The sequence below is a fragment of the Pituophis catenifer genome, unplaced genomic scaffold (assembly GCF_029215685.1).
Source record: "Pituophis catenifer annectens isolate HBS135680 unplaced genomic scaffold, rPitCat1.0.hap2 SCAF_2, whole genome shotgun sequence".
Taxonomy (NCBI): Eukaryota; Metazoa; Chordata; class Lepidosauria; order Squamata; family Colubridae; genus Pituophis; species Pituophis catenifer.
In genome coordinates this window covers 33821992-33849691 of record NW_027256882.1, presented here as the reverse complement: position 1 = coordinate 33849691, position 27700 = coordinate 33821992, and the positions used below count along the sequence as shown (strand labels likewise).

Here is a 27700-nt window from a genome sequence, read left to right as displayed (position 1 = left end):
TTCCATTCCTCACCACCATCCTGTCAGAGCCGAAGAAGCTTCTTGGATGAGAAGCAAAACGTCTTCAAAGGAAAAACCAGAAAGTCCTCTTGAAAAGAAAAACACTTTGGGGAACACAAGTTTGATCATCGGAAATTCAACTGCTCAGTTGCAGATGTGACAGGGTTAATAAGGGCGGCGACTGTCAATTAATTTGCTTACGGCTTTAACTCCAGGCCACCAGATAAAATATTGCCGCTGCTGCGTAAAAATGGGTGGGTGGGTGAGATGATTACAGCTCCCAGAATCCCGCGTGTGAGTGGGTCGGATTTTGGCCGGCAAGCAAAAAAATAAATAAAAACACAAAACACCCGTGTAGAAGGACTACACGTCCCAGCAGCCAGATGGCTCCTTGAACGCTCCCGGAGCCAGCGATCTGGCGGCGGAGATTGCGCGATCGCGCATGGAGGAGACGTGGATCTCCGCGGCGGTGGAGACGGAGGAATCGCACTGAGCGGTGGGAAACCCACCCGAGTGTGGGGGAGCCGCCGTCGTAGCGTCGGCCGATGCGGGTGAGGATCGGAGGCGGGATCGAGGGATTGAGGGATCCCCCTAGAAAGCAGCGGCGGCGGCGGCGGGCGGTGGGGGCTGGGCAGACCGTCCATCCCTTTGTCTGGGCTTTTTTTTCTCAGCCAATCTGTGCGTTCCGATCCCTCGGAGGGAGACAAAAAAGGGGGATCGGGCGAACGAGGGGTTCAGGAAATTGGGGGGGGGACCCCTTTGTTTTCCTCCACGGGGAGAACCGTGGCTCCTTAGGGATCCAAGCTAGGAGCTCTTTCTCTGCAAGGGGATCGTCCGATCCGTTATGTTTGGCAGCTGCAAAGTTGCTCTTAGGGAAGTTGACAAATCCGAAGGCCTTCCCGTTTTGGAGTGGGTGGGTGGGTGGGTGCCTGGAAAGGGGGTCCCTGGGTTGGCGAGGAATGATAAATGCAACCGGGGCCATTTTCCGAAAGGATTTCTATACGCCTGTGGTCTTACACTCCGTTCTTCTTTCACTCAATATGCGTTGAAGATCATTATTAAAGGTCCCCCCCCCCAGCCCCGGTGATGAACTGAGTTGCAGGTATCTCAACTTCGGGAACCGAGAAAGGAAATAAAAGCCAGGGCCTTAAGAGACCACTGTTTGCACTTTTGAATACCCTCATCCAAAAAGGGAAGCTTTGGGTTGGCATTTATTTATTTATTTTATTTATTTAGTGTATGGCTGGTCTTCACACTTCATTTTTACAGGTTAAAACAATTAAAACAATTTTAAAAAAAAGCAGTAAGAAAACCTAAGAGGAAAAACAGAAATAACATTTCAGAGTTTAATGTCGAGTTTGGAGATCCAGTCAGTAGCTGTTGTTGTTACGCAGAGGAAGTCCCTAAAATCTCCTGGATACCTTCTGTTAGAGCAGTGTTTCTCAACCTTGGTAGCTTGAAGATGGGTGGACTTCAACTCCCAGAATCCCCCAGCCAGCAGCGCTGGCTGGGGGACTCTGGGAGTTGAAGTCCACCCATCTTCAAGCTTCCAAGGTTGAGAAACACTGTGTTAGAGCATTCCCTTACTATATGTTGGATAGTCTCTCTGGGGGGGCCCCCCGCAATCACATTGTGCTGAAGGTGTCTTTCCCCATTTATACGAGGAATTGGCACACACCCCATGAGTCGTTCTAATTCTATTGTATGTCACCCATATGTGTCAGGGTAGATTAAATCCTGGAGGTATACTATTAGGATTAATATGCTCAGAGATACCTTGAGGGAAATAGCTACTCCACGCTTCCATCCACTTTTGTGTGGTGTTCTGATGATCAGCCAGCAACTTAAGCGCTGTCAAGAGTGGTGGGTTTCTTGACTTTAATCGGCATCTTAAGAGATCAGGAATGTAGCCATAAATGGGTAGAGAGGAATTTAAAAGGATCTTACTATACTCCCGAATGAGAGCTTCTTGTCGTCGTAAGTGCGGGGGAAGTATGTGACTAAGAACTGGTAACCAGTAACTAGGTGTAGGTTTTATGCACCCAGTAATTAGCCTCATCGTATGGTTAAGTTGAACATCAATAAGTCCTGTATGTGAGCTGTTTATCCATACAGGTGCACAGTATTCCGCTGCAGATTAGCAAAGCCCGAGGGCTGCACATCGAAGAGTTGGGGCTGAAGCTCCCCAAGGATTGGCATTAAGCCGATGTCAAGCCATCTCTTGGATCATTGTCCTGCAACAAGCGACTTTTTTCTTTGAAGAGACGTTTCACTTCTCATCCAAGAAGCTTCTTCGGCTCTGATTGGATGGTAGGGGAATGGAAGGATTTCTATTTCTTGCAGACAGCGGGTCATTTGCATACTTTTGGCGGGTCTCTAAGGTCACCTGGAGGTTTATCTGTGTCCTCAGGATCACCTGAGTGGTGCAAATGGGTGTGAAGCCTTCTTGGAACTGTTGAAAGGACTGTGTTGTAGATTGGAGATAGATGATGTCGTGTCCTTCCCCCTCTGTTGAGAGAGGGCTGTTCAATTTTGACTTAGATGGCCTCTTATGACTCCTCTTTCAAACCAACTGTCCTCTCTGTCCAAAATGTGGACTTTGCTGTCTTCAAAAGAGTGGCCTTTGTCTTTTAAATGCTGGTGGGTTGCTAAATCTTGTCCTGATGGGTTTGTTCTCCGATGTTGTGCCATGTGTTTGTGAAGTGGTTGTTTTGTTTCCCCAATGTACAGATCTGCACATGGCTCACTGCATTGTACTGCATATACCACGTTGCTCAGTATAGGAGCAAATTGTATTTATTTATTGTACAGGTAATCTTGACTTACGGCCATAATTGAGTCCAGAATTTTTGTTGTTAAGTGAGAATTGAGTGTTGCTCCATTTTGCGATATTTATTGCCATGTTTGTTATGTGAATTTAGCTTCCTCGCTGACTTTGCTTGTCAGAAGATCGAAAAATATGATCACATGACCCCCGGGATGCTACAACTATCATAAATAAGAACCGGTTGTCAAGCATCTGAATGTAAATCATATGGCCATGGGGACGTTGCAACGGTCATAAGTGTGAAAAACGGTCATAAGTCACTTTTTTCAGTGCCGTTGCAACTTTGAATGGTCACTAAATGAACTGTTGTAAGTCGAGGACTCCCTGTATTCACCCATATTTATTCTACCATATCATAATTTATTCTTTACCATATCATTTTTGCTCATTATAAAAAGAAGGGCTCAGAAAAATGGGGTGCTTAATGGTTTATGTTAGGGAATTGCTCTTTATTCATTTCTAAATCTTTATCTGTTAGGTATTGTCTGCATTAAAAAAAAAGCAAGTTTATGGAAATATTAAACTTATTAAAAATAAAGTTGTTTTGAATGGAAAAATTAATCCAATGTGATAATACAGGATCATTAGCATTGCTAAATCAGAAAGGATCTCTTAACTTAAATTTATGCAAGTCAGTTTCATAAAAGTGGGTGTTGCTTTTAGAAACCATTTTGAGAGACTTATGACGGTTACCATAGTGAGGAATATTTTGAGCTCCTGAATTCTAGTTGAAAACAAAGGAATGGTCGCCACGATGTAAAAAAGATGTTGAGACTCTGGAAAGAGTGCAGAGAAGAGGAACAAAGATAATTAGGGAGCTGTAGGCTATAACATATAAAGAACAGTTGCTGGGATTGGGTATGTCTAGTTTAATGAAAAGAAGGACTAGGGGAGACATGATAGCTGTGTTCCAATATCTCAGGGGCTGTCACAAAGAAGAGGGAGTCAAGCTATTCTCCAAAGCAGCTGAAGGCCGGACAAGAAGCAATGGGTGGAAACTAATCAAGGAGAGAAGCAACTTAGAACTTAAGGAGAAATTTCCTGATAGTTAGAACAATTAATCAGTGGAACGACTTGCCACCAGAAGTTGTGAATGCTCCAACACTGGAAGTTTTTAAGAAGAGATTGGGCAGCCATTTGTCTGAAATGATCATAGGGTTTCCTGCCTGAGCAGGGGGTTGGACTAGAAGACCTCCAAGGTCCCTTCCAACTCTGTTATTCTATTCTACTCTGTTCTGAAATAGAAGATAGCTTCTCTCATTGGATGTTTTTAGTACAGGTAGTCCTTGATTTACAACCAGTGACCATTCGAAGTTAAAACAGCACTGAAAAAGGTGACATGACTGTTTCTTGCCCTTGCAACTACTGCAGCTTCCCCATGGTCATGTGATCAAAATTCAGATGCTTGCCAACTGATTCATATTTATGACGGCTGCAGTGTCCCGGGGTCATATGATCCTCTTTTGTGTCTTTCGGACAAGCAAAGTCAATGGGGAAGCCAGATTCACTTAACAACCGTGTTACTAACTTAACACGGGATCGGGACTCCCTGCGCACGGTCACTCATGCCCTCGTCACTTCCCGACTGGACTACTGCAATGGTCTCTACATGGGGCTCCCCTTGAAGAGCATCCGGAGGTTCCAGCTGGTCCAAAATGCGGCCGCGCGGGTGATTATGGGAGCAGCGGGGCGCTCCCATGTAACTCCTCTCCTGCGTGAGCCGCATTAGTTCCCAGTTGTTTTCTGGGTGCGATTCAAGGTGTTGATTAACATCTTTAAAGCGCTCCATGGCTTAGGACTTGGGTACTTACGGGACCGCCTTCTGTTACCGACAGCCTCCCACCAGCCAGTACGCTCCCACAGGGCAGGGCTCCTCGGGGTGCCGTCGGTCAGACAATGTCGACTGGCGACTCCCCGGGGGAGAGCCTTCTCGGTGGGGGCTCCTGCCCTCTGGAACGAGCTGCCCCCGTAGGTACGGAGGATCCCGGACTTGCACACCTTCCGCCATGCCCTGAAGACTTTGTTATTCCAGCAAGCCGGGCTAGCCTAATTTTAACGGTTTTAAATTTTAAATTGGATTTTAATGGGATGTTTTTAATGGTGGGCCAAAGTATTTAATCTGGTTTTAAATTGTTTTTAATTTTTATATTTATGTATTTGATCATGGCTGTTCACCGCCCTGAGTCCTTCTGGAGAAGGGTGGTATATAAATATAATAAATATAATAAATAAATAAATAAATAAATAAATAAATAAATAAATAAATAAATAAATAAAATAACAACTGCAGGGATTCACTTAACAACTGTGGCTTGTAAGGTCGTAAAATGGGGCAAAACTCACTTAACAGCTCTCTTGCTTTGCAATGGAACTTTGGGGCTTAATTGTGGCTATAAGTTGAGGACTACCTGTAAACCAATGTTTCTCATCCTTGGCAATTTTAAGATACGTGTACTTCAGCTCATGGCTGGCTGGGGAATTCTGTAAATTTAAGCCCACATAAGGTTGAGGAACACTGCTATAAACCCCCAGTGCGTATTCCACAAAGTTCAAACTATGTAATAATTCAATAGGTTGATAAAAGCATGGAATTTTTTTTATAAAAATAATAAGCCCAAGAGTCTTACTGTTATCCTCCCCTTCAAATACTTTCCATGTTGGAGATATTTACAGTAAAGGAAACAGGAATTATTATGCAGATATGAGTCACTCAGATCCATGAATAGATTAAGGACAAAGTAATAATAATAGTTCAAAAGGCTGGAATATATCAGGGTAAGATGTTCTTACAAATGGTTGGAAGGATAAAATCTGAATTTAAGAATGAAGGAGAGACATTAAGAAAAGTGACAGAATTTGAAACACATCCTATACAAAATTAACACCATCTGTTAGGGCGCATATATCAACTCCTACTCCGATACGACATGGAGATAGACTTAAGTACAAAAAAGTATGATAAAATGGATGCAGAACTTTAAAGAAAAAGCCACAACTCAACAGTGGGAAAAACTATGGACCAAATCCATTAAATTAACTTTTAAGTTATAATTGGTATAAAATCTTTTACAGGTGGTTCTCAGCTCCAATATAGATAAATTATTCAGTAACAAATGTTGGAAATGCCATGAAACAGAAGGGATATTTCACCACATGCAGTGCATACATGCTGGAAAAATATAGATAGTACCATCCCTGAATTTTAGAGATTCAATTTCAAATGAAATCACATTCAACTTGGTATAATTCCAGAATATGTTAACAAGAAATAAGAATTTACCGAGATACTATATGCTCATAGCTGCAAGGATAAAGTTTGCCATGCATAGGGAGAAAGATACAGCACCAAAGATATCTGATTGTGAACTTAAATTTGAAGAATGCAGGTGGTCCTTACGACCACAGTTGAGCCCAAAATTTGTGTTGCTAAGTGAGAAATTTGTTAAATGAGTTTTGCCCCATTTTACGACTTTTCTTACCACATTTCTTAAATTAGTAGCTTGGTTGTTAAGTGAATCCAGCTTCCCCATTGACTTTGCTTGTCAGAAGGTCACAAAGTGGGATCATGTATAAATCATCATAAATACATGCCAGTTGCCAAGTGTTCAAATTTTGATCATGTGATAATGGGGATGCTGCAAGCGGTCGTAAATATGAAAAACGATCACTAAACAAATAGTTGTAAATTGAGGACTACCTATATAGTATTGAAAAAAGCTTAAACTATTGGGTATAATGGTGTTGGTCTGACTGTGTACATTTCATTTCTGGGCCAATTGTGGATACCAATTTCTTTGATCAATCAGAATACAGCTGGAAGGGACCTTGGAGGTCTTCTAGTCCAACCCCCTGATCAAGCAGGAGACACTATACCAGTGATGGCTAACCTTTTTGCCATCGCGTGCCAGGAGGGGGGGCAGGGGTGGTGTCACGTGTGCGCATGCCCACACCCATAATTCTATGTGCCCCGTGCATGCATGTGCGACACCCCACTGCTCCCAGTACGCAATGGCCCAGTAGGCCCATTTTTCTCTCTCACCTGGCTCCAGAGCCTTTCTAGGAGTCTGGGGAGGGCGAAAACGGTCTTCCCCACCCCCCGGAGGCCGAAAACAGCCCGTTTGCCAACTTCCTGTCCTACCGGAAGTTGGCAAATGGGCCATTTCTGGCCTCCAGGGGTGGGGAAGGCCATTTTCGCCCTCCCCAGACTCCTAGAAAGGCTCTGGAGGCTGGGGACAGCAAAAAACGGGCCTTCCCACCACCCACCAAGGCCCTCTGGAGGCAGGAAACAGCCTGTTTTTCTACTTCTGGTGGGCCCAGAAGGCCGCGTTGGAGCTGAGCTCGCGTGCCCACTGATATGGCTACGAGTGCCACCTGTGGCACGCGTGCCATAGGTTCGCCATCATGGCCCTATACCGTTTCAGACAAATGGCTGTGATGGCCAGTGATGGAGCACCCACAACTTCTGAAGGCAAAGTTGTTCCACTGGTTAATTAGTCTCACTTTTAGGAAGTTTCTCCTCAATTCCAGGTTACTTCTCTCCTTGATTAGTTTCCATCCATTGTTTCTTGTCTGGCCTTCTGGTGCTTTGAAAAATAAGTTGACCCCCTCTTCTTTGTGGCAGCTTCTCAAATACTGGAATACTGCTATCATGTCACCCCTAATCCTTCTTTTCTCTAGACTAGCCGTACCCAGTTCCTGCCATCGTTCTTCACGTTTTTGTCTCCAGGCCTTTAATCATCTTAGTTGTTCTTCTTTGCACTTTTTCCAACGTCTCAACATTTTTTTAACAACGTGGGGACCAAAACTGGATGCCGTATTCCAGGTGTGGCCTTACTAAGGCTTTATAAAGCGGTACTAATACTTCACATGATTTTGATCCTATGCCTCCGTTTATACAATCAAGGATTGTATTGGATTTTTTTGGCTGCTGCCGCACACTGCTGGCTCATATTTAAGTGATTGTCCACTAGGACTCCAAGGTCCCTCTGCCAGGTACTGACCAGTGGCCAGGTACTGACCGCCACAGCTACCAGTAGTAGCTGCAGCGGGAAGCTCCGCCCACCCGCCCGGATGTCATCAAATACGCTCTGCGCATGTGTATGTACGAGCGTGAGCAAACCGGTAGCAAAGGTAAGCGAAACCCACCACTGGTATTGACCCAGGAAGAGGGTTTGGAGAGGCAAGGAAGCTGAATCCCTTTTCTTTGTCCTTTCAGAGGCTGGTGTCATTTAAAGATGTGGCCGTGTATTTCACTGCGGGTCAGGGGGCTCTCCTGGATCCCGCCCAGAGAGCTTTATACAAAGAAGTCATGGTGGAGAATTACGAAAACGTGGCCTCCTTAGGTATGACTCTCCCTTCTTTCTTTGAGCTAAAAAGATTTAAAGGGCTGTGATCTATATCTGCTTCTCCCTTGCATTTTCAGGACAGTGATTTTTACTTTGATTTTCTGTCAAGGGTTTCCTGTTCCGAAGCCAAATCTCATATCTCGTCTGGAACGAGGAGAACCACCTTGGCTGTTAGATTCTCAAGGGGTGGATGCCAACAGCTCAGGTGAGAGATGAAAAAAATATCATCATCATCATCATTTAATGACCCCATAATCCTTTGCGGGGTGGAGTCTGGGCAACTGAATAGAGCTAGCAGAACATATTATGGGCAGATGCCCTTCCTGTCGCCAATCCTGAGCTTTGTTCAGCAGATATATTCTCATTGTTCCCAGAGAAATATCTGCCTCTACCTAGGATCGAACTCACAGCCTCCTCAAGTGAATTACAGTAATGGAAAACCAGAACTGAAAATTGCACGCCAAACCCTGCCAAGTCTAACTTTTCCCTCTCTTAGGGAAAAGTAACTTCTGTTGATTGTTACTGGTTCCCCCAATGTCCAATCAAATTCAAAGATGTTTTTAGAACGGTCACTTCAAGCGTGGGTTGGTTGTATAGCTGAGTTCCATTCCTAGCAGGCTGACTTTGGAGCCGCATCTTGAAGCCGCATCTCAGACAATGGTGGGTTCCTCCCGGTTCAGCCCGGTTCTCTCGAGCCGGTAGCGGTGACAATATGACATCACCGAACCAATTCTGCCCCCTCCACGCCCCCCGCGCCCCCCACCCCCTGCGTTATTCTTACCTTTTATTTGCCCCAACCCCCAATCTATTGCTGCCTCCTGAGTCCCACCCAGCTGATGGCTAGAGGGAAAAAAACTGTTTAAACTCTTGCTGCAGGGCTTCAAAGGGCCACCCTACAGCTGATCAGTGTTAAAAGAAAACAAATGAGTAGACCGGTGCCTGCAAAAATACATGGGTAGACCAGTGCCTGCAAAAATACATGAGTAGATCAATGCCTGCAAAAATACATGAGTAGATCAGTGCCTGCAAAAATAAATGGGTAGACCAGTGCCTGCAAAAAATAAATGGGTAGATCGGTACAGCTCTGTAAGCAGTTAAAAGCCTGGTAGACCAGTACCTCTGCTAAATCCTAAATAATTGTCACATGACCATCAAGCCACGCCCACAAAATAAGCCATGCCCACAGAACTGGAAGTAAAAAAATTTAGAACTCACCCCTGATCTCAGGGAGTATGGTCAACTTTTTGTTTCCCTTGAATCCTTCCCCCTCCAATCCACTTCCACTAGAGTTCTTGGCAGACTGGCACTAAGCAGTAGCAAAATACAAGGGTGAGGTGGCAGCCGACCCCTGGATTCTAGCCTGGTTCCTTAACCATTAGACCAAACTGGCTCTTATACTGATACCATTACATCTTTTGTCTTTAAATCTGCAAATTTAATGAATATACCACATGGTAAGATTTTTCTATATGCTGTTCATGAGTTATTCTGCAGATTTCTTGAATTTTTTTTTTTTAATTTGATTTATATGCCGCCCTTCTCCGGAGACTCAGGGCGACTTACAATGCGTTAAGCAATAGCCTTCATACTTTTGTATATTTATACAAAGTCAGCTTATTGCCCCCACAAACTGGGTCCTCAATTCACCTACCTTAGAAAGGATGGAAGGCTGAGTCAACCTTGAGCCTTGGAGAGATTCGAACCAGTAAGTAATTGCAGGCAGCTGTATTAATAACAGGGTGCTTGGACCACTGTACTATCAAGGCTCTTGGATGGATTTGTAACAATCCATCTTTGTTTAAGATTCAGATATTATTTATTTACATGTTCCTTTTTTCTTTCTAAACCATCTATGCCCAGATTGTCTGATTTCTCTTTGACCTTGGTTTCAGCCCAATTCTGTTTCTGTTATGTGAAACAGAGCCACCATCTCCATTTCCTTTTATTTCTGACTTTATTCCAAGCATAATTTTTGGAATATATTTAGTAGGTTTATCCAGCCGTTCTAGTTTATGGGCTGTACTGTAACATATTTATCACTGGAATCAATCTTAAACAATGTTTTAAACACACAACTTCCATATTGCATTGTTGAAACAAGTTAATTATGTTTTATTCTGAATGTTTACATTTTAAATCACATTTTTGTTGAAACTTACTCAATTTACATGCAGATAAATATCTCATTTTTGATAGGATAGAGGAAGTAACTTTTGTTGATTGTTACTGGTTTTCTCCCCTTTTTATCATTTTTAAAATTCTGTTAGTTATTTGTAACAAATAAGAATTTTATCCCAAATTTTCATCAAACATATTCAGAACGTATTATGACGTTAAACATAAAGTGAATTCAATGCCACAAATTTCTTTAGAATCACATGCAATGCAATATAAAGAAACTGTGTCAAACACCGTAAATTTTATAATAAACTCTGAATAATATTTAGATTATTCAGTTTTATAATAAACTTCAGTCTTTTGTGTTGGAATTAACTGTAATAGTGCCAATTAAGAATGAATACTAAACTATACTAGCCCAAACAAATGTAAAAATAAAGGTAAGAATTAAAGTGCAGAAAATCAGTGGAATTAAAAAAGGTCAAAAATAAAATAAAACAGCCACAATAGAAGTAAAGTTTCTCTGTGAAGTTAAATTCATTTCATTAATATCTTCTAATTAATTGATTAAGTGCCACCAAGTCCATTTTGACTCTAAATGACCACATGAAATGGCTTCAAATAATGATTCCTTATTTAGGAGCTCCCTCTTATGGTAACAAGTATAATATCTTCATAGAATTTGACTGGACACAATTTGCCATTATAGAAATATGGAGTTAGACATAATTAATTAATTGATTGATTAATATGTAGAAACAGTAAAATGAGTAGTTAATTAATATGTAGAAGCAGTGAAATGAGCTTAAATGAAGCTAGCAGAATAATTCTGTGCTCAATTACCCTCAAGCTAGAAACAGTCAGGTGTAATTTGCATCCTTAACAGTATTTAAAATCAGAAAAAAAGGAAAATATTATGGCTAATTGATGCAGCCATTGCTAATCAGTCACAATTTCTCACTTGGGCTTCTTCCATAAAGATAAGAAATTCAGTTTCTATTCAAAATATCTCCTGAGTTGTATGGACAGTTTTGTGCCACAAAAAGCCAAATTAAACAGCAAGGAAGGAAAATTGAACATTGTGAAATTATAAAGTCCATAAGCTCACTCTAGGCTGTAAATCATAAATCTCAAACCAGTAAATTCCAAAGTTATCGGAAAAAACATGAAATGTAGAAGCAGATTATAATACAGCTAAGAAAATATAATAACCCAAGAAAAAAGGTAATAAAAGCTTGAATGTTTTAGTTGATCTGAAATCAGCTGAAATCTCTGAAGAGGCATAACTCCATTAAATTTTCTTGATTCCAGACTGCTGTAAATCAATAAACATGTCCTTTAGCCTCTAATTCTTGACTCTTGCTTAAAAACACACACTTGATTACAGGCAATCTTCCTGTATACGACACTAGGGATCAGAAAATTCATAGTCATCACAATTACAATTATTTTTGCCACAATTGTTAAGGAAACCACTGCAGACCATAAGTGAATCAACCAATTCCCCATTGATTAACTATGTTATTAAACTCCTGGCCAAGGTTTATATGATATTGGCAAGGCCTTCAGTTAATCACAAAGGCCTTCATGGATTGATTTATTTTTAAGATTTATAAACCTATACAGATCAAACAATGAGGCTCTGGGTTGTGTAAAGCCTGGAAAAAAAACCCCAAACCTACTGTATATACTGGTATATATATTTAAAAATAATATTTATTACAACATATCAGTATCAATTTGGCTATTGCTTTCCGATAGATAGATAGATAGATAGATAGATAGAGAGAGAGAGAGAGAGAGAGAGAGAGAGAGAGAGAGATGTTAAGGATATTGTTGTTGTGTTACCAACCAGCAGAGTGTAGAGCACAGAGAAACGTTGCTGAGAGCAATGAATAAGAGATATGCAAACTGGTTTATCAAAAGTTTACTTTATAGTGAAAAAACAATCTCATAGTCTTTAAATCAATCCAAGTCTTTGCCAGTTAAATCAGTCCAAAGTTACAGATATCTTCTTACCACACAAACAGTAGTTGGTTAGAATAACAAACTCACTCTGGTTCACAAACCACGATGGTAGCAGATCCATCCAACGATGATAGCACAATGATAGCAACTCCACACACTATGGTAGCTTATCATCAACTGAATAGTTACACTACCTTTCTTAAATACTCAGCATTACAATGAATCAGCAGGAAAACTTTAAAGTCACACAATACATATTCATATTAAAGTCACAGAACACATATATTGCCTGGACAACTTGTTAGGCTCAAACCATATCCTAACCCACTGTATATACTGGTGTATATATATTTAAAAATATTATTTATTACAACATATCAGTATCAATTTGGCTATTGCTTTCCGATAGATAGATAGATAGATAGATAGATAGATAGATAGATAGATAGATAGATAGATAGATAAATGCTCATTCAGGAATTCTTAAAATGTGTTGTCCAGGGGTGGGTTCCACTTACCTTCACTACCGGTTCTCAACGGGAGCACACACTCACTTCGCCTGCGCACAGTGCTTCTGCACATGCGCAGAGCATCCGTGATGACATCCAGGTGGGTGGGCGGAGCCTCCTGCCACCGCTACTACCAGTTCGTATGATCCGGACCGAACCAGTAGCAACCCACCACTGGTATTGTCCCTTCTATTTTCAAGATTTGTTTTTCTCTCCTCAGGGGCACTGTGGAAAAAGAATTCCTGTCGTAAATGTGGAAAATGCTTCGTTCAGAAATCGGATCTTGCTATACATCGACTAGTTCACAAGGGAGAGAAACCTTTTAAATGCCAGGAATGTTCAAAATATTTTGTTCATCGCTCAGAGCTCATGAAACACCAGCGCGTCCATACAGGAGAGAGGCCCTTTAAATGCTTCGAGTGTGGAAAGTGTTTTTCACGGCAGTCCGTGCTTGCCAACCATCACCGGATCCACACAGGAGAAAAACCTTATGAGTGCCTGGAGTGTGTGAAACGTTTTACTCAGAGGTCACAACTCATCCGACACCGAAGAGTCCACACGGGGGAGAAACCTTATAAATGTCTGGAGTGCGGGAAGTGTTTTGCCCGTCACTCGGTTCTCATCAATCACCAGAGAGTCCACACTGGAGAAAAACCATACAAATGCTTACAGTGTACCAAATGTTTTGCCCGTCAGTCTGTCCTGGTGAGCCATCAAAGAGTCCACACGGGGGAGAAACCCTACAAGTGTCAGGAGTGTGGCAAACACTTTGCTCATCAGTCAAACCTGGTCAACCACCAGAGAATTCACACGGGAGAGAAACCCTACAAATGCTTGAACTGTGGAAAAAGTTTTGCCCAACAATCTGATCTCGTGAAACACAGGAGAATCCACACAGGGGAGAGACCTTATAAATGCCCACAGTGTGGGAAATCTTTTATGATCCATTCGGATGTGGTGAATCACCAGAGGGTCCACACGGGGGAGAAGCCCCACAAATGCCCCACCTGTGGGAAGTGTTTCGCTCAACGCTCGGCTCTCGTGAGTCACCAACGCATCCACACGGGAGAAAAACCGTACAACTGCCTGGCGTGTAAGAAATGTTTCGCTCAGCTATCCAATCTTGTGAAACACCAGCGAATCCACACAGGAGAGAAACCCTACAAATGCTTAGAGTGTGGGAAATGTTTTAGGCGGCGTTACCATCTCAAGGTCCACCATCAAGTTCATTCGAGGAGTTAGGCCCGGTGACGAACTTAAATGTAACGATGGCTTCGAAGGCCAAGGAAATGTTATTCAGTATAGATCGGCAGACTCAAATGGAATACATTCTGAATAATTTACATTTAGGTATTTTTAAAAACCTTTAAAAAAAGGTTCTTAAAAATAACGTTTCATTGATGCTGATGGAGGAACGCAGATATACTGATGGCAAAAGTAATGTTAAGACAAATGTACAACTAAATCGTGGGAAGGACTGAGTTTTAATGGCAGTTGCCCGTGGGGCTCGGTGGTTAAAGTGCAGTATCGTAGGCTATCACTGCTCACAGCCAGGAGTTCGATCCTGATGGGGCTCAAGGTTGACTCAGCCTTCCATCCTTTTGAGGTCGGTAAGATGAGGAGCGAGATAGTTGGGGCCAATATGCAAATAATGTTTATATTGTAAATCACCCAGACAGTGCTATAAAACACTATGTTTTAGGGTTCACAGAATTCCCCAATCTTTCTGGGTTGGTGGCCTGGAAGGGGGGAGGAGCAGGCGAATGCACATGCGCATTTGCACAAGTGGATGGGGCTGCATGCACGAACAATGCTGCGAGTGTGCGGGTGACGCTCGTGGCAATGGTAGCGCCTATGTGGCGCTCGCAACGACATTAGCACGAGTGTGGGGGAGGGGTGTGTACCAGCCACTCACGCAGCCCTGTGGCCAATAGATCACACCCCGGTAGTGGGCTGTAGCCCACAGGTTGGGGACTCCCGTATATCAGACTAAATGCTACTGCTAGTGCTATGTAGAGCAACTGGTTCAGCTGTCCATGTTGTTCCTCCCACAACATTTTGGGTTCATCAGTTCGTCCGTTGTTTATCTTTCACCATACAGAAATAACAACTTCCCAAGTGTTTCAAAACAGCAGCAAGCTAGCCACAGAGAAGAGTGTAAATGCTTGCGTGGGCTCTACTGAAGTGGTGCTTCCTATGGCTTTTTTCCTGGTTCAAATTGCAACCAAGTTTTTTTGGGAGGGAAGGACACTTTCTATGAAGGAAACGATGGTTGGCACAGGAAGACAGCGGGAAGACCTTCCAAACCACTGCCTCATTGCTCTAAGGATACTTATGATTGCTAGTCTAGAAATGATTGGGGTAAAATTAATGCTGTATTCATCCTATAACTTTCTGATGTGATAAGACTGCGGTTCCCAGAATGCCCGTTAGCATGCTCCCAAATTCTAGGCATCATGTCTCCAGCATAAACTTTGCTTATGTAATTATGTATTTTTATTGCTATTGTTGAAAGGGACGTGGTGGCTCAGTGGCTAAGACGCTGAGCTATTGTTGAAAGGGACGCGGTGGCTCAGTGGCTAAGATCGAAAGGTTGGCAGTTCAGCTGTTTGAATCCCTAGTGCCGCGTAATGGGGTGAGCTCCTGATACTTGTCCCAGCTTCTGCCAACCTAGCAGTTCGAAAGCACGTAAAAAATGCAAGTAGAAAAATAGGGACCACCTTTGGTGGGAAGGTAACAGCGTTCCGTGCACCTTTGGCGTTTAGTCATGCTGACCACATGACCACGGAGACGTCTTTGGACAGTGTTGGCTCTTCGGCTATGAAACAGAGATCAGCACTGCCCCCTAGAGTCGAGAACGACTAGCACATATGTGCGAGGGGAACCTTTACCTTATAGCTATTGTTGTTTTTTAATGTATTTTGGGCTCCACCTAGTGGTCAAACATGAATCTTTATTGACCCGGCCTTTTAAGGGTCATCTTCTCAACATCCCTCACTCCAAAAAGTGCATCCTGCCGGACTTTTCCTTTAGGATTTGGAGGAAGCGGAAGCACCAAGAAGTATCCAGCCGCATCCTATACACACAGCATTGCTGTTTCACCATCCTGTTCCTTTAACAAAGCATCCAGACCTATGCATATGGTCTGTTTAGCTGCATGTCAAAATGTACATAGTAACATGAAGCAGGGACAGGGTTGATTGTTCCCAGCTCACCTGAAAAGTGCTTGCTTGGAGATTCTTTAGAGCAGTGTTTTTCAAACTTGGCCATTTGAAGACTTGAATTCTGAAAATACCTGGTGCAAGTTTTAAGGATTGGTATTGTGTAATTAAATAATTAAATTGTGGGACAAGGAGGAGGGATGAATTGAAATTGAAATTGTCCTGGTTTGAGAAGTTTGTGATGTACAACTCTATATAACCTATGTCTAAAAAAAAATTCATTTCTTTTGCATTAGTAATTTATAAAGCAGTTATTGTCATCAATTAAATATACACATAAAACAACCCTCTGCCCAGTTTCATTTTCCTTCCTTTTAAACAGGTCCTGGCTTTTAATTTAACCTTTATATGCTGTAAGTTTTGTTGTTGTTAGTTGCAAAGTTGTGTCCGACCCATTGCAACCCCATGGACAACGTTCCTCCAGGCCTTCCTGTCCTCTACCATCCTCTAGAGTCCATTTAAGCTCACGCCGACCGCTTCAGTGACTCCATCCAGCCACCTCGTTCTCTGTCATCCCCTTCTTTTTTTGCCCTCAATCTTTCCCAGCATTAGGTTCTTCTCCAGTGAGTCCTTCCTTCTCATTCAGTGGCCAAAGTATTTGAGTTTCATCTTCAGGACCTGGCCTTCTAAAGAGCAGTCAGGGTTGATCTCCTCTAGGACTGACCGGTTTGATCGCCTTGAAGTCCAAGGGACTCGCAGGAGTCTTCTCCAGCACCATAGTTCAAAGGCCTCAATTCTTTGGCACTCAGCCTTTCTTATAGTCCAACTTTCACAGCCATACATTGCAACTGGGAAAACCATAGCCTTGACTATACACACTTTTGTTGGCAGGGTAATGTCTCTGCTTTTTAGTATGCTATAAGTTTAGTATGCTATAAGTTTACTTGCACAGAAATCACAAAAGATACAACAGCCACTGCCATCATCATCACTGAATATACCATTTTATTTATACCAGTACATAGTAAGCTCCAGTACTTTAGTTAGAAAAGTTAAACATGATGCTGTAATGTAGGAAAAAAATAAAAAAATTGGCTAGTCTGTTTCAGAATTATGAAAGATACTTCAGTTTATACATGGAAGGCAACTGATTACACATTTTTGCAAAAGTAAGTAACATTGTTATGTCCCAAAGATGCTTTTTCAAAAGGCAACTGGACTTCCTTGTTTTTTCCTTGAAGACATTTTGCTTCTCAGCCAAGAAGCTGCTTCAGTTCTTGGATAAGAAGCGAAATGTCTTCAAGGAAAAAAACAAGAAAATCCAGTTGCCTTTTGAAAAAGCACCTTTGAAACAACCATGATCTGGATGATTGAGAATTTCCATAGACATCCCATTGTATGAAAAATACAACTGTCGAGCCATGATGCTTAAACTGAGCCTCCAGATTCAGGAACAGCATATCTGAATAACTGCAAAATAAATAAATAAAAATGGTGGAGGAGGTCTTGCTTTGTTGGGTCTCCCAAAACGGAGTGACTGCAGATCTGCTAGAAGTTTTTGGCTGCAGATCATATTACCGTTTTTCCCCGATAATAAGACTCTATCTTACATTTTTTTTAACCCTGAAATAAGCGCTTGGCCTTATGCCATGTGCTCAAAAGCCCATTATCAGGGGATGTCTTATTTTGGGGGAAACAGAGTAATTGGCATGGGCCCGGAATACTTGAAGGAACACCTACTGTCTGCCTCTCACCGACCAGCGCGCTCACATAGGGCAGCCCTCCTCGGGTTGCCATCGACCAAGCAATGTCGGTTGATGGCGCCCAGGATGAGGGCGTTCTCAGTGAGCGCGCCGACCCTCTGGAATGCCTTACCCACCGAGCTCCGAACGGCTCCTGACCTCCGCTCCTTCCGGACCTAAAGACGTGGATTTTTAAACAACTCATCTGATCTGCGGGGTGTTTTTAGTTGGTTTTAATATGGGTTTTAAATTGTGGGATTTTAATTATGCTAAATTAATTATACTTTTTATTGTTCTTCGGTTTTTAACCTTTTGTGAGCTGCCCCGAGCCCTTCGGGAGAAGGGCGGCATATAAATTTAACCTAATAATAAATAAATAAATAAATAAATAAATAAATAAATAAATAAATAAATAAATAAATAAATAAATAAATAAATAAATGGGAGACCCAAAGGTGCTTTTTCAAGAGGCAACTGGATTGATTGATTTATTTTCTTTGAAGACGTTTCGCTTCTCATCCAAGAAGATTCTTCAGCTTCTTGGGTGAGAAGAATCCTAGCTGGGAGAATTCTGGGAGTTGAAGTCCACCCATTTTGCCGCGCCTGACATCGAGAAACACTTTTTTGAGTCGTGAAAGGAAAGGAAGACTACGAGTCCCAGAAGCGCCTCTGGGTTCCATTGGTGAGGGAAGCAAATCGGACCACAAATCCCAGCGGCCATTGGGCTTCCTGATTCCAGATTCGAAAGGCTGGATTGGCTGAGGCCGACAAGACGGGGTGGAATTGTCAAAAGAATGGAGGCGGCGGAGGCTCCCGGGCAGGTAAGGAAGCACATGAGCGGGCGGTGGAAAGCAGCCAAAGGCGGGGATCCCATGCGCGATCCCTCGATCTATTGCAGGGGGATCCTCTGACGTTCTCCGTGCTTTTGGAAGGGTGCAAAAACTTTGCATCACGGAGCTGCGGGGCGGGGGAGGAGAAGAGAAAAGATGCATCCTGGATTCCTTCTTTTGCTATGGGTCACGTCGTTCTTTTGCACGGGAGAGTTCGCAAAGTTCTTGCGGTCTGGGAAAAGGGATGGGAGGGAGACGTGGGAGCAAGCAAAAGCGAGGCGATCTCCTTTTTTTTTTTTTTTTGGAGTGTGTTTAAGGGCATCGCAGGGCTTTCCCCACAATCTATGCTTTCCAGATGTGTTGGGTTGCATCAGCCCCTTCGCTTGGCTGCTTAGTAGTGGTGGTGATGGGGTTTGTAGTCCGATGCATTTGGCAGGTGGCACATGGGAGGGAGAGGAGTTAAGGGAGTAGGCAAGGGAGAGTTTCAGGATTATGGAAGAAGAGAGGAGACTGTAAGAATTTTTGCCTAAATTTCAGCCTCCTTCCACAATTGGGCCGTTCGCCCTCACCGAGTCCTCCAAAAATAATAATTAAAAATGCAACGGTTTATTTCATTTGGTTGCTTATTGTTTTTCACGCCATATGTTGTTCCAGTTTTAGGAAGGTACCCAGCAACGGTTATGGTGTCACAAGCTGGGGTTGCTCTGAAAAACACTATTTTTCAAACAAGAATGTGATGTCTTGAAGTCGCCAGAGATTAATTAGTTAGTTAATGTATTCATGTTGTTATATTTTAAATGACCGGGAATAGGGGGAAAACATGTCTCACATGATAACTTGGTGGCCTTTGGCTATTTGAATGTCCAGGCTGGGGTGTGTTTTGTTCAGGCACTAGAATGCCTTCGTTGGACTTGTGTAGAAAATAAGCAATGATAAGACAAAAAGTTGACATAAACTACTCCAGGTCTTTCATTGCTTGGCTTGAAGCCTGTATATGTTGCATGGTCGAAACAACTGAGTCACTAACAAACAAATCTTTATGTCCCCACACAGATAAATAACCATACAGAGGACTGAGCTCCAAATGCTATGATAATTTTCTCCAGTAATAAACTTGGCTGGGATAATGGAATATGACTTCAGTCCACTGACCACAGTTCCTGAGAGTCACATTAAGGTGAGAAAGTTGGCTTCCTTTTCACAAAATGGACAAAAGTGCTGTCAAGAAAGTGAGCAATCTGCAGACTGATGGGCCAGCTCCCAAAATTATTTTGCTAGCAGGGATGTTGCTGAGAATTCTGAGAGTTGAAGTCCACACAGTTGGCAAAAACTTGTCGGGGAGCAATGCTGTTTTAGCTGGGAGATCTCATGTCAGGAAATGGACCGTTTTTGAATGCAGCATGGAAGTCTACTTAGAGCAACCTTGGCAAATTTAAGATGTGGAGACTTCAACTCCCAGGATTTTTCAGCCAGCGATGCTCGCTGGGGAATTCTGAGAGTTGAAATTCACACATTTTAAAGTTAGTAAGGCTGAGAAACTACAGAATCTACAAAGTACATTAAGTCTGGATTGGATAAAAATAGATTTGGATCAGAGGTGGGTTTCAGCAGGTTCTGACCAGTTCTGGAGAACTGGTAGCGGAAATTTTGAATAGTTCGGAGTACTGGTAGTAAAAATTCTGACTAGCCCCACCCCCATCTCTTCTCTGCCTCCCAAATCCCAGCTGATCAGGAGGAAATGGGGATTTTGCAGTATCCTTCCCCTGGATTGGGGAGGGAATGGAGATTTTACAGTATCCTTTCCCTGGAGTGGGGTGGGAATGGAGATTTTACAGTATCCTTCCTCTGCCATGCCCACCAAGCCACACCCACAGAACCGATAGTAAAAAATTTTGAAACCCACCACTGATTTGGATCTATTGTAATACCGCTGAGTGACTTAAAAGAGCTTGGAAGGATTTCTGACTTCCACTTAGTACAGCATTTCATACAGGATTACTGTTTTTCAGAAGCTCCATAAATGAGATTTCTATCCTGTTTTTCCTGTTTCTGTTTTAAATGTATTGAAAATCATGTTGAGGAACATAAAGGTGAAATGCTCAAATCGCACATGAAAAGTTCCCTGAAAAAATTAGTTGAGCACTGTGCGAAGGGATAATGGATCAGGTAGTTCTTTTGCATCATCTCACTTCCAGAATTGCAGAATTTAGTAACCGCAGCTAGCCCTTAATTTTATTTATTTATTTCCATTTCTATACCGCCCTTCTCCAAATAGGACTCAGGGCGGTGAACAGCCAAAGTAAAAAACAGAACATACAAAATTTAAAAACAGTTTAAAATAATTAAATATTTTGGCCGTAAATTAAAACAACCCAATTTAAAATCAATTTAAAATTTAACTCAAGCCAGCCCAGCTAGTTGAAATAAATAGGTTTTCAGGGCCCGACGAAAAATCCGGAGGTCTGTTATTGTACGTATCTCTGGGGGGAGGTTGTTCCAGAGGGTGGGCGCCGCCACAGAGAAGGCTCTCCCCCTGGGGGTCGCCAGCCGACATTGTCTGGCGGACGGCACCCTGAGGAGGCCCACTCTGTGTGAGCGTACTGGCCGGTGGGAGGCTATTGGTGGCAGAAGGCGGTCTCGTAAGTACCCTGGCCCTAAGCCATGGAGCGCTTTAAAGGTGGTCACCAACACCTTGAAGCGCACCCGGAAGACCACCGGGAGCCAGTGCAGCTCGCGCAGGAGAGGTGTCACATGGGAGCGCCTCATCGCCCCCATAATCCCCTGCGCGGCTGCGTGCCAATTTGTTTATCTGTAGATTTGCTTTTTGTAGTCCATTTGGCCTACAGCAGGCCAGAGTTTGCAGTCAGAAAACTCAATCTCTGCCCCCATCAAATATTGTGCCAGGCTGCAGGTGTGGAATGGAACACGTAGCTTGCAATTCGGATTTTTGAAACAGTAAACTGCTTATAACCTAAGGACACACCTGTATGTATAAGATTTTGACTGGTGAATCATTTTGCTTTCTACCAATTATCATCAGACTATTTTAATTTGATGCATGGCTTCATAGGTTGCACCAGAATTCCACTGGTTAGCTATCCAGCCATATAAATGTAATAAATAAATACATTTTAAAAAATTAATTAATAAGCTGGCTAGCTACATATGCACGCATAGGTATCTGTGAATGTTATTTTTCTTACAGAATTCAGTGACATTTGAAGATGTGGCTGTGTATTTCACAGAGGACCAGGGGGCTCTGCTGGATCGAAAACAGAGAACTTTGTATGAAGATGTCATGGTGGAAAATTATGGGATTGTGGCCTCACTGGGTAAGGGGCTAGATGAAAAGCCGATATGTATCCTCTATGGCCACTGAGAGACAGAAATAGTGGGATTGTAGAATGCTTTCTGCCCCATGGGAAATGAGAGCAATCACAAGGGAATCCTTCATTAAGCTTCTAGGATGTTGCAGAAAAAGTTTGAACCATTGTATTTACAGTGATCACCCTTGATTATACATTTAATATAATATGTAATATAATAACAGAGTTGGAAGGGACCTTGGAGGTCTTCTAGTCCAACCCCCTGCTTAGGCAGGATACCTTACACCATTTCAGACAAATGGTTATCCAACATCTTCTTAAAAACTTCCAGTGTTGGAGCATTCACAACTTCTGGAGGCATGTTGTTCCACTGATTAATTGTTCTGTCAGGAAATTTCTCAGTTCTAAGTTGCTCCTTTCCTTGATTAGTTTCCACCCATTGCTTCTTGTCCTACTCTCGGGTGTTTTCACTCCCTCTTGTTTGTGGCAGCCCCTGAGATATTGGAACACTGCTATCATGTCTCCCCCTAGTCCTTCTTTTCATTAAACTAGACATTTCTTAAATTAAACTTTTACAGAAAGTCTATGGAGATTCTCACTCATCTAAGTGATGGTTGTCCCAATGATGTTTTTTCAAGAGGCGATTGGATTTTCTGGTTTTTCTTTGAAGATGTTTCGTTTCTCATCCAAGAAGCTTCTTCAGCTCTAAGCTGAAGAAAAACCAGAAAGTCCAGATGCCTCTTGAAAAAAAGATTTGAGATACAGTTTGAGAGAGATGAGTCCGGACCCAGAACCCAGGGAAGGAGGAAAAGATCCAGCAAAGGCGAAACATCCTTATTATTTTTTTGGTCTCCTCCCTCAATTCAAATAATATTTGGTTACAACATCTGTTGCATTTCTAATTCAAGTGAATTTCAGCGAATTCCTAGGAAACCGGGCCTATTATTATAATTGCAGCAAAGATTTTTGCTATTTGTGCTACAATTTAGGTTGAGGTTGTATATTTTGTATGTTTTCCTTGTTACCTTCTGGGATTGGTATCCGAAACAAAACATGTAGATTCAATCTCAGTTTTGGTCCATATAGCATCAACCTCATGAACTTTCAAGTTTCCTCTTTCCATTACATATTCAAAATGACAGTGATTAGGATAGGTAGATGGATGGATGGATGGATGGATGGATGGATGATAGAGATAGAGATAGAGCCTTGGTAGTACAGGGGTTTAAGGCACCCTGTTATTAAGCTTATTAAGACCAGCTGCCTGCAATTACTGCAGGGTTCGAATCTCGCCAAGGCTCAAGGTTGACTCAGCCTTCCATCCTTTCTAAGGTAGGTGAAATGAGGACCCAGTTTGTGGGGGCAATAAGCTGACTTTGTATAAATATACAAAAGAATGAAGGCTATTGCTGAGCACATTGTAAGCCGCCCTGAGTCTTCGGAGAAGGGCGGCATATAAATCAAATTAAAAAAAAAAAAAGATGATAGAGATAGAGATAGAGATGGATGAATGGTGCAGGTATATATTTATATATGTATATAGAGTGTGTATATGTGTGTTACGTAGGTGTTTGGGTAAATATACACTTTCTCTTGAGAGGAGGCAATAGAATTTCATTTTTAATGTGGACCAGTGTACTTGCAGTAAAAAAAATGACAATAAAGTTATCTTATCTCTTATTTTATCATATTGCCATGTTTTGCTTTGCATGGAGTGGCTTCAGGATATGGTAGAAAAAAGTCAAGATGGCAGCCACAATGGCGTGAGGGAACCTCCACCTGCTTTTTAGCAGTCACCATCTTGATTTTTTTTGAACTATGCTCAGCAGGCATGCCTGCTCCTGAGCTTCAAAACTGACCTGCTGATCACATTCTTCCATATCTACTTTGCCTTCAGGTTTTCTAACCCTCAAGCCTGCCCTTATCTCTCAGATAGAATGTGGGGAAGAACCGTGGCTGCCCGAAACACCCAAATTGGATGATACAAAGATATCTAATGTCGATGCAGGTAAAGGTTTAGTAATCAGATAATTGAGCTTTAGTAGTTATTTATTTTATTTATTTATTTAATTTTAGAAAATTGATATTGCTGCCTACTCGCCCATGGCAACTCAAGGTGGCTTAGACAACATAGAAGCATTGTATTAAAAATAAGAATAATAAAAGAAAATAATAAAGTAATAGCCTACCCCCGTCCCGGCGACAGCACATATTTATACGAACCATTTAATGGGCTTCATCCCTCTCTGGGTGCCCCAGGCCTGCTGGAGAGAACCATATCTTCAGTGCCTTTTGGAAGAGTGCTAGAGTGGAGGCCATGCTAACCTCTGGGGGAATGATACTAAGCTGGCAGGAATAGCTAACACCCTAGATCAGTGATGGCTAACCTTTTTGCCATCACATGCCAGGAAAGGGGGGGGTGCATGCGTGTGTGCCCACACCCATAATTCTATGCGCTCTGACCCCGCACGCACGACCCCCCCACTCCCGGCGCTGCTGGCACGAGATGGCCCAGTAGGCCCATTTTTCTTTCTCACTTGGCTCCAGGGCCTCTTTAGGAGTCTGGGGAGGGCGAAAACGGCCTTCCCCATCACCCTGGAGGTTCTCCGGAGGCTGAAAACAGCCCATTTCCCTACTTCTGATGGGCCCAGAAGACCCGAAAATCAGCTGGCGGAGCTGAGCTCGCGTGCCCACTGATATGCCTACGTGTGCCACCTGTGGCACGCGTGCCATAGGTTTGCTATCATGGCCCTAGATGATAGGCTCAAAATCCAGATGGATCTTGATGGACTTGAACACTGAGCCCCATCTAACAAAATGAAATTCAATGTAGAGAAAAGTAAAGTCTTACACTTAAGCAAGAAAAACCAAAAGTACACATATAGACTGGGTAAAACCAAGCTTAATAGCAGTGACTGTGAGAGGGATCCAGGAGTCTTACTGGACAACCAATTAAATATGCTTAATGCATTGTAAGCCGCCCTGAGTCTCCGGAGAAGGGCGGCATATAAATCAAATTAAAAAAAAAAAAAATGAGCCAGCAGTGTGCAGTGGCAGCCAAAAAAGCCAATGCAATCCTAAATTGCATTAACAGAGGGATACAATCAAGATCAAGTGAGGTACTAATGCCACTCTATAAAGCCTTAGTAAGACCACACCTGGAATACTGCATTCAGTTTTGGTCATCAAACTATAAAAAAGATGTTGAGACTCTAGAAAAAGTACAGAGAAGAGCAACCAAGATGATTAGGGGACTGAAGACTAAAACATATGAACGGTTGCAGGAACTGGGCATGGCTAGTCTAGTGAAGAGAAAGAGTAGGGGAGACACGATAGCAGTCTTCCAATATTTGAGGGGCTGCCACAGAGAGGCACAATAGGGAAGCCAGGTTCACTTAACAATTGTGTAACTAACAATTGCTGTGATTCACTTAACAGCTGTGGCAAGAAAGATTGTAAAATGGAGCAAAATTCACTTAACAAGTGTTTCACTTAGCAACATAAATTTTGGGCTCAGTTATGGTCGTAAGTCAACTACCTGTAATTAAAGTGGGATAAAAATCTAATAAATATATTCTCCCCAATAAATTCTGCTCTTAGAAATGTCTGGAATACGCTTTGTTTCTTGTGAACTGAGGGTTGTGTTTTTTTTTTTGTGGAGTTGGAGATTTCTTGACCTTTCATTTTAAGGATATAAATAGTTATTTTGCAGCAAAGGAGAAAAAACACTTTAAAAAGTGTTTTTTAAGTGGAAGTATGGGGCATAATTATTAGTTATTGATTTAAATGTATTCATATGATCTTCCATCTCAGAAATGAAACCTTGGGCAGCTTACATGTATGATAGGATAGGACTGTGATGGCGAATCTATGGCAAGCGTGCCACAGGTAGCACACGGAGCTATATCGGTGGGCACGTGAGCATTGCCCTAGCTCAGCTCCGGCGCGCATGCGCACGCCAGCCAGCTGATGTTCGGGTCTTCCGGGCCCACCAGAGGTCGGGAAACAAGCTGTTTCCAGCCTCTGGAGGGCCTCTAGTGAAGTCAATGGGGAAAGCCAGATTCACTTAACAACCATGTTACTAGCAATAGCAATAGCACTTAGACTTATATACCGCTTCATAGTGCTTTTACAGCCCTCTTTAAGCAGTTTACAGAGTCAGCATATGGCCCCCAACAATTTGGGTCCTCATTTTACCCACCTCGGAAGGATGGAAGGCTAAGTCAACCTTGAGCCTGGTGAGATTTGAACTGCCAAACTGTAAGCAGCCAGAAGAAGTAGCCTGCAGTACTGTACTCTAACCACTGCACCACCTCGGCTCATTATAATCTAACATCTGCAGTGATTCACTTAACAACTGTGACTAGAACGGTCATAAATGGGGCAGAACTCACGTAACAGCTGTCTCGCTTAGCAACAGAAATTTTGGGCTCAACCGTGGTCATAAGACAAACTATTTGTTTTTTATTCCACCAGATGATTCTGTGGAAAACAGCTTGTGTCCTCCACTACACGACAAATACTACAATGAGACGCACCAGAAACACCTTGTGGGAAAGGAGTCCTTCCTGTGTGAGACCTGTGGGAACTCTTTTACTTGCTGGTCGGGCCCTGTAACACCACAGAGAAAGCACACCGCAGAGAGACCTTATGAATGCATGGAGTGTGAGGAACAGGCTCAGCGATCTTCTACCTTCATGGACCACTGGAGGATGAACCCAGAAGAAGAGGCCTATGAGTGCCTAGACTGCAGGGGGAGTTTCCCATGGTCCTCTACTCTTGTCACGCACTGTCAGGACAGGGTTGCCAATGGGCACCACCACGTGTGTCTGGAATGCGGGAAGTGTTTTCCTCACGTGTTGGGCCTTTTGAGCCACCAGAAGGTTCACCTCCAAGAGAAACAACACAAATGTTTGCAGTGCGGGGAACATTTTGCCGACCACCCCGCCTTTGTGAGGCACCAGAGAGCCCACACGGGCAAGAAACCCTACAAATGCCTCCAGTGTGGGAAGTGTTTCGCGGACAGGTCCCACGTGGTGGCTCACCAGAGGATTCACAGAGGGATGAACCCGTTCAAATGCTCCGAGTGCGGGGAGTGTTTTGACCAGCATTCGACCCTCGTGAGTCACTGGATGGTCCACACGGGAGAACAACCCTACGAGTGCCTGGAGTGCGGCAAATGTTTTCCTCGGCCCTCGTCTCTCGTGAAGCACTGCCGCATCCACACAGCTGAGAAACCCTACACCTGCTTGGAGTGTGGGAAATTCTTTGCCCAGAGGTCTGGCCTGGTCAAACATCAGCGCATCCATACGGGAGAGAAGCCATACGTGTGCTCGGAATGTGGGAAATGCTTTGCGGACAGCTCCTCCCTCGCCAGGCACAAAAGGGTTCACACGGGGGAGAAACCTTACATGTGCTCCGAGTGTGGGAAACGCTTTTCAGACCGATCCAACGTCTTGGCTCACAAGAGAGTCCACACGGGAGAGAAACCTTACAAATGCTTGGAGTGCGGGAAGTGCTTCACTCACCGGTCGCACATAGTGAAACACCAGAAATTTCACATGAAGGAGAAAACCTCAAAGTACCAGCCGCCTCTGGGAAAAACCACACAAACGTCACCACGTCCTAAAATGGTCAAACATGAACTACTCTGAGCCGTCTGAAGGACATTTATGTTTCCTGAACAGGGGTTTGGTATCGATTATTCATAACCAGAGATACAAAATTGTAGTTCTGTACTGGTGTTTTAACACGTATGACCCACCCATTCTGCGTTTTGGGGATAGATTTTAAGGGGCCAAATGGATGCCTTAATTTTTGCAGAGGCTGTATGCTCTTGACTAAGACCTTTGCTATAATGCCAGGTGTGGAAAT

At 43.0% G+C, this 27700-nt stretch overlaps 1 protein-coding gene across 1 annotated transcript; it reads left to right on the top strand.

Annotated features, from left to right (window-relative positions):
* Positions 1-386: 386 nt before the first annotated feature.
* LOC139310088 (zinc finger protein 420-like) lies at positions 387-27700 on the top strand. Its single transcript, XM_070934243.1, has 8 exons — positions 387-551; positions 8043-8169; positions 8282-8377; positions 12988-14004; positions 19598-19677; positions 21706-21832; positions 23724-23834; positions 26303-27700. Exons 1-8 carry the CDS (start codon positions 546-548, stop codon positions 27478-27480), a joined length of 2742 nt encoding a protein of 913 aa, XP_070790344.1. The 5' UTR covers positions 387-545; the 3' UTR covers positions 27481-27700.